This window comes from Apteryx mantelli, chromosome 24, assembly GCF_036417845.1.
Source record: "Apteryx mantelli isolate bAptMan1 chromosome 24, bAptMan1.hap1, whole genome shotgun sequence".
NCBI lineage: Eukaryota > Metazoa > Chordata > Aves > Apterygiformes > Apterygidae > Apteryx > Apteryx mantelli.
The window spans coordinates 8,260,420-8,276,730 of NC_090001.1; the positions used below are offsets into that span (position 1 = coordinate 8,260,420).

General features: G+C 49.5%; 1 protein-coding gene across 1 annotated transcript; it reads right to left on the reverse strand.

Annotated features, from left to right (window-relative positions):
* Positions 1 to 1,321: 1,321 nt before the first annotated feature.
* LOC136994132 (olfactory receptor 14J1-like) lies at positions 1,322 to 2,239 on the reverse strand (the record flags this gene model as incomplete). Its single annotated transcript, XM_067310381.1, has 1 exon — positions 1,322 to 2,239. A coding segment is annotated over one exon (918 nt), but the record flags the coding sequence as incomplete, so codon positions are not given.
* Positions 2,240 to 16,311: the final 14,072 nt, after the last annotated feature.

Genomic DNA, 16,311 nt, shown 5'->3' on the forward strand with positions numbered 1-16,311 from the left:
TAATGCTCCTAGAAGCTTTGGGATTGGCTTCTGAATTCAACTTCTTGAGAGGTTTATTCAGTCTCCTCTCAGAATCTGACGTTCATGGACTCAGCACCTAATACACCCGAGGGCCATTAAAATGCAAAAAGCCTTAACAAGCCCTGTTTATCCCCATAATTTCCTTCAGTCCTTGTGTGGCTAATTGGAGAGGTTTCAGGAGTGTCTTTACAAGAAGAAGATTTCAAAGAGCACCTGAAAAAAAAGAGAGAAAGGATTTCTGCTGGTAACGTTTTCTTTACTTTTCAGCTTACAGGATAAGTGATAGCCACATTCTCCAACTCACAGTGACTCAGGGGGTCTCCTAAGGAATCGTGATGTGTGAGAAAAGCGGTATATTTGACAGGAGACATGTATGAACAGCCTTGCTCCTCACCTCCCCAGCCCTGCCATTTCTCTCATCAGCCTCTAGGGACCTACCTCACTCTTGTTTAAAATCGAAGCTTTCTTCCACTCAAGTCTGTAGCTGAATCTTACAGCCTCTCTGCACCAATTCCCACCTGCTTTCCTTTGAGAACTAGCTGCAAATAGACACAGAAGGCTTTTTCTTTATTGGGATTCAGCAAAAGTAAAAGATGATGGAGTTGAATGAAAAACAAAATAAACTCCTAAACTGTGTTTCAAGTCCAGGCTGCCTCCAGGGAGGTGCACATTCCACAAGGGACAGCCTTAGTAGAAATGTTTTAGACAGACTGATAGGAAAGGATAGAGGAAAAAAAAGAAGTTAAGGCATTGTCTAAAGAGACAATTAGCCTCCTGAAAGATGAGGCAAGCTTTACACTCCCCGAAGCTCAGAGCAGCACGTAGAGAGAGCAGAGGTGTCTGAATGAATAAAGAGAAAGGAGAGAAGGAAAAGTGGAAAACAAGGGAAAGTGCCTATGTCCAGACAGTCTGCTGCAAAGATGACTTTAGAAATGATCAATTTAATCAGGACGTGGGGAAATATGTGAAAGCTTACTGAGATTAAGTCCATAGCACAACAGACAAAGCAGTGGTACACCAGCTTGAGGGGTAGATGAAAATTTCTTCTCCTGAGATTCACAACCTCCCTGACAATTTCCATTATTTCATCATGGGAAAACATGGACATTTGTATTACAATGAGTCAGTCTCCAAATCCAATCCCCACTGACTAATCAATTTGACGGACAGGGTTTGTGCCTCTGGAGAAGTGGGATGAATTCAAGTATTTGTGTACAAATGACTCTCGCAGGCAGAATGCCCAAAGCACAAGAGTTGCCCGAGGTAAACTGGAAAGTCCTTGTGAGGAGAGATGGGCAGCTTATTGCTGCTGAAGTAGTAGCAGTTGAAGCAGTTTCTTCAGGGCGTCCTTGAGCTCCTTGTTCCTCATGCTGTAGATGAGAGGGTTCACTGTTGGAGGCACCACTGTGTACAGAACAGACACCACCAGATCCAGAAGTGGGGAGGAGATGGAGGGGGGCTTCAGGTAGGCAAACAAGCCAGTGATGACAAACAGGGAGACCATGGCCAGGTGAGGCAGGCACATGGAGAAGGCTTTGTGCCGGCCCTGCTCAGAGGGCATCCTCAGCACAACTGTGAAGATCTGCACATAGGACAGCACAATGAAAACAAAACACCCAAAGGCTAAACAGGCACTAACCACAACAAGCCCAACTTCCCTGAGGTAGGCGTCTGAGCAGGAGAGCTTGAGGATCTGGGGAATTTCACAGAAGAACTGCTCCAGGACATTGCCTTGGCACAGTGGTATGGAAAATGTGTTAGCAGTGTGCAGGAGAGCATTGAGAAAACCACTGGCCCAGGCAGCTGCTGCCATTTTGACACAAGCTCTGCTGCTCATGATGGTCCCGTAGTGCAGGGGTTTGCAGATGGCCACGTAGCGGTCATAGGCCATGACAGTGAGAACAGAATACTCAGTTGCTAAGAGAAAGTAAAAATGAAAAACCTGTGCAGCACATCCCCAGTAGGAAATGGCCCTGGTGTTGCTCAGGGAATTGGCCATGGATTTGGGGACAGTGGTGGAGATGGTGCCAAGGTCGAGGAGGGAGAGGTTGAGCAGGAAGAAGTACATGGGGGTGTGGAGGCGGTGGTCGCAGGCTACGGCTGTGATGATGAGGCCATTGCCCAGGAGGGCAGCCAGGTAGATGCCCAGGAAGAGCCAGAAGTGCAAGAGCTGCAGCTGCCGCGTATCTGCAAATGCCTGGAGGAGGAACTCATTGAAGGAGCTGCTGTTGGACATTTGCTGACGCTGGGCATGGGGGCCTGTCCAAGGAGGAAAAGACAGGGACAAATTAGAGCAGTCTTCTGCGAGACAAACCCTTTGCCTTCCTCACAGAACCTCCCACTTTTCCTCTCTCCTTTACCTTCACTCAGCTCCCTGGCTCGAGCTCCGCTTTGTGCTGGCTGAGTGTGCCATGCAGAGCAGGGGCATCTGCTAACGATTTCCAGAGGAGTCAGTGCTGCTCTGCTGGGGGGTGTAAATGGAGGAAGGTGACAACCATTTCCAGTTCTTTGGTGGGGATAGGAGGGGGTTGGGCTCCATGAGCTGAGCTAAGGAGACTCAGTCCAGTGAGCCAGTGGGAATATTCTCTGTTTAGCAGAAGGAGAGAGGAATATAGCACTTGGACCAACCAATAAACCCCTACAATGGAAGAAAGCTCAGGGGAGATGGGCAAGGGGCATGTGCCCATGAAGCTCAGGGGATAAGGTAGGGTGTGACTGACCACAGCTGTTGCACAAAAAGCTGACCTTATCTCAACGCAAAGGGGACCATGACTGGAGGATAACCTTGGTTTTAGATAAACAGCTATGTCAGTTGAGTCGCTCAAGTGACTACACCCCAACTGAGTGGATCAGCTGGTGTCAATGTTTTCCCCTGAGTTCATCAAAAGAGTGTGAATGTCTCCCTGAGTTAGCCAGACTAGCATGGGGGGGGAGTGTATTCGTGGCTCAGCCCAACACGGACTATAAAAACTGAACAACTAGCAAAAGAACCTGGAAGAGAGCAATGTGACTGAGCTGGTTTCATCCCATGTCTTCCTTCCCAGCCACTGGGGATGCCCAGCGTTGTGATGGTGAGCACAGCATAGAGACCAGTAACGGGGATCACACTGGTATTGTGATTGAACTGATATTGCAATTGCTCTATTTTGCTAAGTGTAACTCACACTTGTATTGTGATTTCAGGATATTGCTGTGTCACTCTGCTAAATCAAAAATCCTGTGTACATCCAATATCTTCAAAAAAGTAAATGTTGATATTAAACATTACACCATCCATGTGTGCAATAGCTAAAAGAACCTGGTCAGAGAGGATTGGACTCTGACAAGCTCTCCTGCCAGCTGTCTTGGAAAGGGAAGATCCTGGTGCGGGATTCATCTCCCCCAGCCTTGCCCTCCTGAGCAGAGGTGTTTGTATCTGAAGCAGCCACACCAGCTCCCATTCTAGCAAGGCAGGGAAACTCTCACATGAAGGCAGCGGGTGCCTGACCCTTTCAGGATGTCTCCGTTCCAATGCAATAGACCCTCTCCTCATACCAATTTACCATCTGCTCTTCCTCTGTAGTGCGAGTGGGGAGTGACTAGCTCTGATGTACGCGTCCTGCAGCACATTATATCTACCCCTTATGTGGAAAGACTGTTGAACATTTTGGCACCTATTTTCTCCGGAGTATAATCTTCAGCAGAGGTGTCTCATTAGATATTGATTTAGCTTTTAGATACCTCCATCTCACCGTGGGAGCATTCTTTGACAGGGTAGAAATCTTTGGCATTTCAGCTGCTCTCAGGATGAGCATTTATGCATCCCAAGAGGAAAAAAGGGCTCACCGTGACTTTGTACAGAGTCACGGGATGTGGTCTGTCCATGAGTCTTGCCCCTCATGGCCTTGTGCTTGCACCTCACTCAGCTAAAGGACACTCACAGTCACAAGTTTCTCTCAGAAAGAAAGGGGACTGAGCTGAGAGCCGAGCACTTCAGGTTTTAGGGGAAGATCTCCACATTCTTCTCTCTCAGGCCAGATAGGGAGAGAGGGATGAAGAGCATGACAAGGTCAACTAATTTCCCATCCCCGTGGATTGCATTTCCTGGAGCCTCACAGGGTTTGGGGGGCTGGGGACAGCTTACTCCTACGCACACCCCTCTGTTGCACAACTTGCAGGGCAGCTGTCTGAACTGCAGCTGAAACTCCCCAACCCCAGGCAGCCCAAGAGAAGAGCAGGAGCAGCAAGGCCAGGAGGGCAAAGAAGGAGCAACACAGTGATGCTGCTGCAAAGGGAGGCAAGGAGAGAGAGACAGATGGGCACTCAGGAAAGCCTTCATCTTCCCCAGCTGGACATGACACATCAAAGACAGCAACACTGCAGGGCAGTCGCTCTCAGACCCTTTGTCGGGCAGCACGAAATGGGCCCGTGGCAGGAGAGATGCCCCTCTCCTCTGCCGCAGGTCTGGCTGCAGAAGAGGTGGCTCATGGCCTGCACTCCATGGCTGTCAGGGCAGAGGATCTGCTGGGTGGGAGCGGAGACACAGGGGACTGGCTCAGAGGAAGGTGTCTGCATCGGAGGGACTGACCATGACTTGCCCAAATCCTTCCTCCCATGGCGATTCTCTTTGCAGTTCCCTCTCATTCCCTGCCCATCTCGCTGCCTGGAGCTCCCCCTGCTGGCAGCTCCTTCTCTATCCCAATGTCTTTTCCCTGTCGGTGCTCACAGACCCCATCCCACCCTCTGCATGCTCAGTTCTGCCTGACAGAAACCTACCGGGACAGGGCGCTGGGCAGAGGCCTTGCTGTGCTCAAAGGTCCTGAGGAGCAGGTCAGAAAATCCCTGACAAGGCCATAAAGGTGGTGCTGGTGCTGTCTGTAGGCTGAGGTGGAGTTGAAGGCGTTTGCTGAGCTTTCTCACAGACCTAGTGATCTCTGAGAGGGAAGGGTTGGCAGTTCAAATTCCTTGCCAAACAACAACAACAACCAAAAACCCTCTTTCCTTTTATCTCCCTGCCAAAATTAGGACCTATTCTTTCTAGTTTTATCAGTACTAAGTAGCTTTTTCTAGATGGAGAAGTCCTTCCCTTTCTCTTAGCCTTTTCTTCACCTTCCTCCTAAAAGACCCTTCACATATGTCCTGTGCATGAGCAAGAGCTGTGAGCACCCCTGACACACACAGCACCATCTTGATGGGAGAATGAACCTGTCCTGCCAGAGGTCATTGGATATGTCAGTCATAGGATGGGATGGGTTTAGAAGACCTCTCCAGGAAGCAGTGTTGCCCTGCAGCCAGAGACTTACCGTGTCAAGGGCTGTGAAGATTTCGCCCACCATGAGTGCTCCGCTGTCCTCCTACTCCACACTGCATTTCACTTCTCTCTTGTCTTGTCTTCTGTCAGCAAGAGCAGGCAGTGCCCACAGCCCTGCTGCTCTTTGCAGAGCAGCTGCTCCTGCGTACAGCTGTCTCTCAGCAGTGCTGCCAGGTTGCCATGAGCTCCCTCTGTCCCAGGAGCCTGGCCCCGCTCGAGAGCAGAGGCCAGCAGATGGAGTGAATTTCTCTGTCCCTTGTGCTCCCTCCACCTGGGACACGTTCACTAAAGTAGATGACAATAATGAGCTAGAGTCCCTCTCTAAACCATGCAGAGACACTGATTTCAGCATGACTATTTGTTGCATCAGAGGATGGTCATCTAGGACACATGGAAACGTCCCACTCTGGAAGACCCTATGCCCATCTCTTAACTAGGCAGGAACCTAGACGAGGCCAAGAAGAGAGTTCATTTTCCCATGGTTCAGCTATTGATTTAGGTGAGTCAATCTGGGCATCTCATGCCTGTGTAGAAGTCCCTGGGATGGAGTGGGATTCAGCTCTCTCCCATGAACTCCACAAACACACAGGAGGTGGGATTCCCCTTTCTCAACCTGTAGTGAGCACAACATAGACATCCGCGTGCAAGCTCCTTGTCTAAGCTCCCACTGTAACCAATAGAGATGGAGGGTGGGAGTCAGTTGTTGGCACACAAAAACCTGGTGACATTTGAAGAGACAGAGGTGGTCCAAAGCATGTGTTTGCTTGCTCTGATGGAGCAAGTGTGAGACCCACGTCCTTCTAGAGCCTCAGCTGGGGGCCACATAGGGAATTTCCTTGGCCATCTGAAATGACACGAGATGCCTAATACTGCTAGAGCTCCACTCATGAAGCTGAGGCACAAGCAGATCCCTACACTGTGAGCTGTTGATGTAATTCAGTGCAGACACTTCATTTAATGACAAAAATAGGGCCAGTGCCCCAGGGCATTTTGGGTTTCCTGCCTCTGCCCAAACAACGGGATCCCACCACTGCCTTCAGGCAAAGTCCATCCCATCTAGAGCCAAGTGTGCTTCATAAATGGGAAGCACATCACACCAAGGTCTCTACTCATGTCCCTGCACTCTTAAACCCTTCTAGTTCTTACTCCTCTGAATCTCTTCTCACCCCAAATGAACGGGGACTGTGTTAAAGGTGTCCACAAAGTGGCTGCATTGCCGACTCTTCAGGCCCAAGGACTTTCTCAGTGGCACCTTGTCCCTTCTGGAGATCAGTTCACCTCTGTCACAGGCCCCAAGGTGCTGCAGGGTCAGCTCAGGCAGCAAACCCCTCTCCTTCTGTTCCTGCAAGGCCCAGCTCTCTTTCTCCCTGGCCTTGGCCACTGCAGGGTTTGCTCTTTTAGTGGGAACCTCGTTTCACCACTACATTGCCACTTCCTCTCTATGTCGGCCTGTCACTACTCGGAATCAAATCCTCTGCATGCACCAGGTCCTTGGTAACAGGTTTTGCTGTGACAGATCTTCAGCTGGTGTGACAGCTGAGGTGATGAAGCCAAAAGAGATGCAAACAAAAGCAGCCTGGGGCACAGACAGGATTACTATAACTGAGATGTGGTGGGATCAGTCCCATGACTCGAGTGCTGCGATGGTAGGGTACAAGTCCATCAGGAGACACTGGAAGGGAAGATGAGGAGGGGGGATGCCCTTTGTGTGAAGGCAACACTCAGACGCATGGAGCTCCTCCATGGGACAGACAAAGGGAGGCAGCCCTGAAGGGCAGAGGAGCTAAGGAAAGCCAGCAGGTCATTAAGAAGAGCACCCACAAAGCACATGAGTGCTCCATACTAACAGCTTGTCAAATTTGTAGGCATCTCCAGACCCTGTCTTGGCTAAACAGGGAACTCATGCCTGAGCTCCGGTGCAGGAACGCAGCATAAGGGAAGGGGAAGAAAGGAGAGGCTGAAAAGGAGGAATTCAGAAATACAGTGTTGTCCAGCGAAGTAGGGAAGTCAAAGCTCCCCTAGCATACACACTTGCAGGGGACATCACGAGCACAAAGAAGAGCTGCTGCTGCTTCAGTAACAGTAAAAGAGTAAAGAAGGAAAGTGGGGGCTCAGTGCTGCATGGGGCAGGGAATGTAGCAAGAGCAGATGTAGATAGGTCTGAGGAGCTCAGTGCCTTCTTGGCTTCAGGTTTCACCAACAAGAGCTCATGGGCTGTTGTGCCTAGAGTCAGGACTGCAGATGAGAAAACTAGCCTGCAGTGCATGAGGGTTGAGAGAGGGATGACTTGCAAGAACTCAAGCAATACAGTCTATGGGATTGGATGTGTGGCATGCTCAGACATTGAGAGAGCTGCCTGCTGCCACAGCAAAGCAACTCACTATCATCAAAGGTTGTGGAGATCAGGGGAGGTGCCAATGACCAGAAAAAGGAATATGTTGTGCCCATCTTCAAAGCAGGCCACAAGGACAACTCGGGGAGCTGCTGAACAAGAGCCAGCAGCGTGTCCTGGCAGCAAAGGAGGCCACAGCGTCCTGGGTTGCATGAACAGTAGCAGAGTCAGGAGATCAAGGGAAGTGATTATCCCCTTCTGCTCAGCACTTGTCAGAGCACATCTAGAGATGGCCCCCATGTGGGGGGCCCCCTGCAGAAGAATGATGTTGAACACTCAGAGTGAGTTCATTGGCCAGCCCCCAAGGACATCACGGCTGGAGAACTTGCCCTGTGAGGAAAGACTGAGGGAGCAGGCCTTGTTCAGCCTGCAGAAGGAAAGGCTCTTGGGGGACTCCTAGCAGCTTCCCAAATCAAGGTTACCATCAAGAAAGAACCAGGCTCTTTATGGAGATACAGGGCAGGAGAATGAGAGCAACGGTTAGAAGCTGACACAAGCGCAGCTAGAATTGGATTAAAGGGAGAAACATCAATGAGGATAACAAAGTATTTGAAGTGGGGTCCAGAGAGCTTTTGGACTCTCTGTTCTTGGAGGCTTTCAGCATGCTGTTGGACAAAGCCCGGAGGAACTTAGTGTGAATTCAGTGTTGATCTTGAGTAGAGCAGGAGGCTGGACTAGAGACCTCCCAAGGTCCCTTCCAACTGGAATGGTTTGGTGATTCTGTCCTCTCTGGCAATAGCTACTGTGATTCTTGCACTCCTGAATTCCTTTTCCGCATGTGGGTTAGCACCACACATGGCATCCCCAGAGTCAGCCCCTCCCAGTGGTGGGAGGTTGCCTCTTGGGCCTGAAAGGTTTTCAGTTCAAAGCTTAATTATGAATGGCTACCTCTCCAGAATGGGCCCTCCTCGCAGTCTGCAATACCTGAGCCTTACAACGTGATGCTCCTCACTGTTGTGATCAATGGAAGGCCAATGAGCATTAGTTGAAACAAAAGAGGTTCAGGCTGGGTATAAGGAAATTTTTTTTTCCCTCCAGACAGGCAAATCCTGGGGCAGTGAAGTGAGAACCACTGCAGGAGATCTGTTGAGGAGTCAGGGGAGCAGCAGAGTACGCTATCACAGCCCTGGAGTGTGCTCTGTACACACTGACCAAAGCCACTCAGGGCTGGACATGCCTATTCCCTTTTGTCTACAATGTCCAGCTGCTTCACAGCCAGTATTGACTCGAGCTTTGCATAGTGGAGATAAGGAACTAGCTCTAAGGAGCCCTTCGGATACACAAAGTAAGCCCCACCTGGGCGTCCCAGCCCTGTGTCCAGCATCCGCCCATCAGTGACCCCTCCAAGCAGTGTCCTGGCCTCCCCACACAGTTTAGAGTGTAAGTCCTTCATTAAACCTACTTTGTTTAACCCCTCATGAACCTTGAGTGTCTCTCCATACCGGTATCTGACCCTCCCTTTCCCACCTTGCAGTCACAGGCAGGTTGCCCAGAGATGCTGTGCCATCTCCTCCCTTGCAGGCTTTCATCCCTAACTCAATAAAGCCATGAGCCACCTGGTCGGACCTGATAGCTGACCCTGCTGTGAGCAGGAGGTTGGCCTAGACACTTCCCCATGCCCCTTCCTGCCTGGATGATTTTGCATTTCCTTCCACCTCGGATCTTCCCTTCCTGATGGTAGGGAAAGCTGTCAGGTTCCCCATGACCATGGAAGTAAGTCAGAAACAATATGGTCAAAGCACACGCTAATGTCTTGTTCTTTTCCAGTCACCGTTGCTCAGATGTAGGACTGTGTGGCAGGTACCCACAAACAGCTCTCTTCGTAGTCTTCATTTCACCTTTTCTTTTCTGTTTTCCTCTTTCCCCCTTCCAAGTCCTTCGCTTTTATCATACACATGCCCTCCCATACAAATAGCCCACCTCTGTTTACCCTGTTCACCCTGGCTCCAGTTTTGCTTACTTTTTACCTTCATTTGACTTTTCCAGACCATCAGAGGAGTGACCCTGATGAGAAGGGCCTGGACATGATGAGGGATGCCATATGAGCCTGTGGTGCGTGCTCACCACAGATGAGGCCAGCTGCATACGGGGCTGCATTAGGAAGCGTCTGGCCACCCAGACAAGGACAGTTACTATCCCCCATTAACTCAGCACTGGTGTGGCCACATCTGGAATTGTGTGTCCCAGTGTGGGATGCCCAGTGCTGGAGGAATAGGAAGGACTGCAAGAGGGTCCAGAGGAGGTCTGCCAAAATGGGGTTAGTGTCCTGAAGCACAAGGCCTTTACGGAGAGGCTGAGGGACCTGGCCTTCTTTAGCCTGGTGAAGTGGAGGCTAAGGGCAGTAGAGCAGCAGCCTGTGACTGCTTGAAGGGTGATTTCAGAGGTGATGGAGCTTTTCTGGGGAGTAGGAAATAGCATGAGAAGGGGAAAGTGCCAAAAAATGCAGCTTGATTGGTTCACACTGAACTTCTGGAAAACTAAATGTCACTTGTGCTGTGGGTCAACAGGACACCCAAAGAGAGTCTGTGGTGAGCCCCTGGCTTTGTGTTTGAACGAAAAGCAAGTGAGGGGAAAGAGTGGGAAGATCCCAGGGTGAGATCAAGGTGGGGAAGCAGAGCAGGTGTCTACAGGCTTCAGGGGAACAGATGCAGGAGTCGGACAGCATAGGACAGCCTGCAGTGGAGACAGCTGAGGGCACTGCCAAGGCTGAAAGCCTCCACCAGAACTGAGGCCTTTATCCTCTTGGCTATGGCTAGTGCCTCTGCCACCAAGGCCTACAAGAAGATGCCGTTTCCTTAGGGCACTGGGGCCTAGTTGCCTCCTCATCTCTGCGGACCCAGGAGGTGTCGTATCATTGTCCTGCCCTCGGCCTTGCACACCCCCACCCTCACACTGCGCCCACAAAGAGCCCTGAGCAAAGCATCATCCTGCCCAGGCACTTGTGGGGGCTTGGCCATTCTGCTTAATAAAACACATCCAGGTTTTCCTGGCATCAGAGCCACCTGCACATTTCCTTTGCCTACCTGCAGTCAGGGCCTCCAACTTTCTGCTCTCATCAGCCCCTGGGCAGGGTTTGTCAGTAATGGCCCTCAGGGGGACCCATCAAAGCTTCAGGAAACTTTGGGATTTGTTTCTGAATTCAAATTCTTGAGAGGTTTCTTCAGTCTCCTCTCAGAATCCGAGGTTCAGGAACTCAGTACCAAATATACCTGAGGGGTTATTAAAATGCAAAAAGCCCTAACAAGCCCTGTCTATCCCCATAATTTCCTTCAATTCTTCAGTTCTCATGTGGGCTAATTGGAGAGTGACGGGCGAGTGAAGAGTTAACAGGACTGAAGTTTGTCAATTGATATGCAGAAGAACTGACAGCACAAGAGCTGACATGCACAAAGCTGTTGAACAGAGGAGTTAACAGGACTAAAGTCGTCTACCAACCGATATGCGCAAGGCCTGATATGCACAAGGCTGCGGAATGATTAACAAGACTGGAGAAGTGAAGTCTGCCACCTGGAATCCGCACGGACCCCCGGGGAGGGAAGAAACAATACGGAGGTGTTGTGGTCTTGCCTCGCTAGCAGGGTCCTCCCAAGCAGACAAACAGACAGTCCTGTGATTGCGAAACTTGCTAAAAGTCAGCAAAAGCAGTGTTTGCCCAGAGCCCCAGCCATATAAAAAGAGACTTGGCAGCTAAGAGAGTTTGAGCAGGGATGGGAACGTGACCTGACCATCCTCTCCGGCTGGACTATAAGTATCCCCACCCTCCCCTTTTCCTGGGACGCTGGGTTAAGGTAACTCCTCGAGGTTGAGAGCCCTCTCACTAGGAGAGTGAACAAGAAAGCTTTCAAGTAGGGATAAGCAGTGTTTCCCATTAATAACGCAGTAATCAACGGTTTCAGGTTATCCTTTCTAAATTAGTAACTGATGGTTTTGTGTTATCCTTCCTAAATTAGTAATCGCATTATTTTAACGGACGTTACTAATCCAAGAACTTGTGTGAGGAAATAAACATCTTTTTTATTATTATTATATTACTGTCTCAGTCGTTGCTATTGAACCTTCATAGCATGACAGCATGACAGAGAGGTTTCAGGAATGTCTTTACAAGAGGAAGACTTCAATGAGCACCTCAAAAAAAAAAAAAAGAAAAAAAACAGAAAGTATTTCTGCTTTTAAAGTTTTCCTTATTTTTCAGCCTACAGAATAAGTGATATCCACATTCTCCAACTCATAGTGAGGGTCTTCTAAGGAAGTCCAGACATGCAGGAAAACCAGCACCCTTGAGGTCAGACAGCAATCCTCCCCATCTCCCCAACCCTGTCATTTCCCTCATCAGCCACCTGGGGCATGCATCTAACCTTTCTCCACAGGCGTCTACAGGTAAATTTTACAGCTCCTGTGCACCAATTCCCACCTGCTTTTCTTCGAGAGCTAGCTGCAAATAGACACAGAAGGGTTTGTCTCAGATGCGATCAAACAAAAATAAAACATGGCACAGCTTAATAAAAGATGAAATACCTTCTTTAACTGGGTGCTAAATCCAAGCTGCCTCCAGTGAGGGCCTCAGTCTACAAGGAATAACCTGCCTTGAAAAGCTCTTGACAAAGAGATAGGAAAGGATAGAAAGAAACACCATGAAGGAGCTGCCTAAAGAGACATTAGGTCTCCGGAAAGACGAGGCAAGCTTTACACTCCCTGAAGCTGAGAGCAGCACCTAGAGAGAGGAGAGGTCTCTAAAGGAATAAAGAGAAAGGGGAGGAGGGAAACTGGAACACAAGGGGAAGTGCCTGTGTCCACATAGTCTGATGCAAAGAGGACATGTGGAGACATGTGAAAGATGCATGAGATTATATACACAGCATACCAGACAGAACAGCGGTAATGTAAGTTCAGGGGGAGACCAGTAGTTCTTCTCCTGAGATTCGTACCCTTCCTGGAAATTTCTATTATGTCATCATGGGAAAAAAACAACATTTTATTAAAATTATTCAATCATTTCAGCTGATGAAAAGGCGCTCATATATATATATATATATATGTTTTTTAATGTTGAAAATAGTTCTTTGCCTTTTGAGGCAGAGCTCAGGCACCTAACCATAAGCATCCAGTGGCACCTGGAGAGGCCTCGGTGTCTCCGAGGTACCTGCTTGGTCCTGGAAGCTCTCAGAGAGGACCTGCGGCAGACCGGAGGCCCCCAGAGCTGCAGAGGGAGGCTGGGCAGAGGGGACCAAGGCACCTACCGTGGCACCAGACCTCCTGACCATGGCACTCCAGCTTCTCTGCCATCCATATAACCCCCCAATCCAGTGAAATAAGGGTGGAACGGGGACCTGAGCTCTGCCTGCCAAGGGGCTCTCTCCTTGGGCATCTCTGCTGCAACCCGCACACCGCACACTGCCCTGGGTCCTGAAAGAAGACATCCAGGGGCTGACATCCAGGAGGAGACCACAGAGAAGAGTTTTGACAAGGTGGGACTTTTTTCTCTGACATAGCAAGCAAATGGTCTTCTCCTGACGGAGCACTTGAAGATGCTCTTGCAAGTGGCAGTACCTCAGTCGTTACCTTTTGAAATGGGCAAATAAGGAGGAATTCTAAAGACAAAGTATTTCTTCAGAAAACGATTGGCTCCTTGAAACAACTTCTCCCAGAGGCACATACTACAGTGAGTGACGCTTCAAGGGCTCAGAGCTTATTTTTTGTGCTGAAAATGAAGCAAGTCACAACATTGCTTTTGGACCCTGAGAATCATTGCCTGATGCTCAAGCGCTTTCCTGTAAGTCGGCAAGAAATACTTAAAGGGTCATAGTTCAGAATCAGCTTGCAAAGTTGGAGTTGTTTTATGCAAATAACTCTGCAAGCCCCCTCGGTATGATGGTCCTCACCTTTCCACAGGCTCCTCTCTTCCCTAAGGGAGTCCTTTCTAACCTGGCAGTTCAGGTGTCCATCTCAGATGAGCACATTTTGCAGTGTGTCACTAGGTTGGTTGAGGCCTGCAGTTCCTGAAATTCTTGCTAGCATCTGCAGCCAGGACCCCCAGGTTCAGCTGATCACATACAAGCAACCTCACCATCAGCATCCAAGCCATGGACCTGCTGCTGGTCTGTCAGGTGCTAGGGCAGGAGTGACCTCACATGCACATGCCCCAACCATGTCAACATTTTCCCATGAAAAAAATAATGGAAAATTTCAGGAATGAATCTCAGGAGAAGAAATATTGATCTGCCCCTGCCTTGCATTACCACTGCTCTGCCTATTATGCTGTGGACGTAATCTCACTAATCTTTCACATATTTTCACCTGTCCTGACTGAAGCGATCATTTCTAAAGTCCCCTTTGCATCAGACTCTCTGGACATAGGCACTCTCCATGGTCTTCCTCCTCCCCTTGCTCTTTATCCATCAGACACCTCTCAACTCTCCAGTTGCTGCTCTGAGCCTCAGGCAGTCTGAAACTTGCCTCATCTTTTGAGTACTCTGATTGTCTCCTTAGACAACTCCTTAGTTGTGTTTCTATCTATCTGTCCCTATCTATTGGTCAAAAACGTTTCAAGGAAGGTTATTCCTTGTGGAAAGTGACCCTCACTGGAGGCAGCTTGCACTTAACATACAGTAGAGGAGTGTATTTGACTTTTTATTAATCCGTATCATCTTTTGTTTGTTTGCAATTAAGAAAAATCCTCCTGTGTGTGCAAGGTGTTCTCGAAGGAAAGCAGGTGGGAATTGGTGCATAGGAGCTGTAACATTCAGCTACAGACTCCAGTGGAAAAAGGTTAGGTTTTAACAGGAGTGAGGTAGGTCCCCAGTGGCTGATGAAGGAAATAGCAGGGCTGGGGAGGTGAGGAGCAAGGTTGTCCATGCGTGACTTATATCAAAAATACTGCTTTTCCCACATGTCCAGACTTCATTAGGAGACCCTCTGGATCAGTATGAATTGGAGAATGTGGATATCACTTATTCTATAGGTTAAGAATAATAAAAAAACCTTAAAATCCTTTCTTTTTCAGGTGCTCATTGAAATCGTCCTTTTGTAAATACACTCCTGAAACCTCTCCAATTAGCCACACAAGAACCAAAGAACTGAAGAAAATTGGGGGGGGGGGGACATGGCTCTTTAGGGCTTTGGGCATTTTAATGACCCTTGGGTGTATTTGGTGCTGAGTCCATGAACCTCAGATTCTGAGAGGAGATTGAACAAAGCTCTCAAGAAGTTAAAGCCAGATGCAAACACCAAGTTTTCTGGGAGTGTTAATGGGTCCCCCTGAGGGCCATTACTCACAGAGCCTCCCCAGGGGCTGATGAGAGCAGAAAGCTGGAGGCCCTGATTGCAGGTAGGCAAAGGCAATGTGCAGGTGGCTCTGATGCCAAGTCACCCTTGATGTGTTTGATCAAGCAGATCAGCCAAGCCCCACATCCAGCCCCTGGGTAGGGTGATCCTTTCCCTCATGCTTTGCTCAGGGCTCTTTCTGAGGCAATGTGAGGGTGTCAGGTGTGCAACACTGGGTGCAGGACAACAATATGGCACCTCTTGGGCTCCGCAGGGACAAGGAGGCAGCAAGGCCACTGTTTGCTTCAATGAAACAGCATCTTCTCCTAGGCCTTGGTGGCAGAGACAACAGCCATAGCTAAGGGGACAAAGACCTCAGTTCTGTTGGGTCCTTTCAGCCTTGGCAGTGCCTTTGGCCATCTCCACCCCAGGCTGTCCTACACTGTCCCATGCCTGTGCCTATTTCCCTGCAGCCTGTAGACACCCAACCTGCTTTCCCACCTTGCTCTTTCCCCAGGATCTCCCCACCTCCACTGATGTCTCTCTGTCCTCACTTGCTTTTACCTTGAAACACAAAGCCAAGGGCTGATCACAGACTCCCTCTGGGTGACCTGTTGCACCACAGCACTCCCCTTCAAGGGACATTCCCTTTTCCTGAAGTCCAGCCTGAACCTCTCTAGCTGCTCTTTGTGCCTCTTTCCCCTTCTCATGCTGTTTCCCACTACCAAGAAAGGCTCTGCCATCTCTGAAACCACCTTTCAAGCAGTCACAGGCTACTGCTCTACTGCCCTTTGTCTCCACTTCAGCAGGACAAAGAAGCCCAGGTCCTTCAACCTCTCCTCGTGCACGTGGTTATTCCCCACCAGGTGCAGGACTAGACACTTCTCTTGTAAAACTTCAGGAGGTATCTGTTGCCTGAATCACCCAAGTTTCTCAAGGGCCTTCTGGACTGAAGCTCTTCTCTTTCAAAAAAAGGAAAGCAGTGCCAATGGGGAAGGGGTATGAAGGGGTGGGCTGATTGCATTGGAAGGGATCAGGATGGTAAAAGAGGCAAAAGGGAGCAAAGAAAAAAGAAAGGAAATTAAAAGTGAAGCAAAGGATCAATCAGGGCTGTGCTGGGCATTCCTGCCAAGAAGCCCTGCACCTGAATAATTCTGCCTGGAGCAGGACAAGTAAGCTGACCTACTTCCACAGCCCATCCCTCCTGCCTGCCCATGTCCCTCTGAATAGCAGCTCTCGAGCATATGGCTGGTCCCCTCCACCTCCAGTCTGGGGTCATCTACAAGCACAATGAGCATTGTCTCCTCCGTGTCACTAAGCAAGATGGTAAACAGGACAGGCTCCTGGA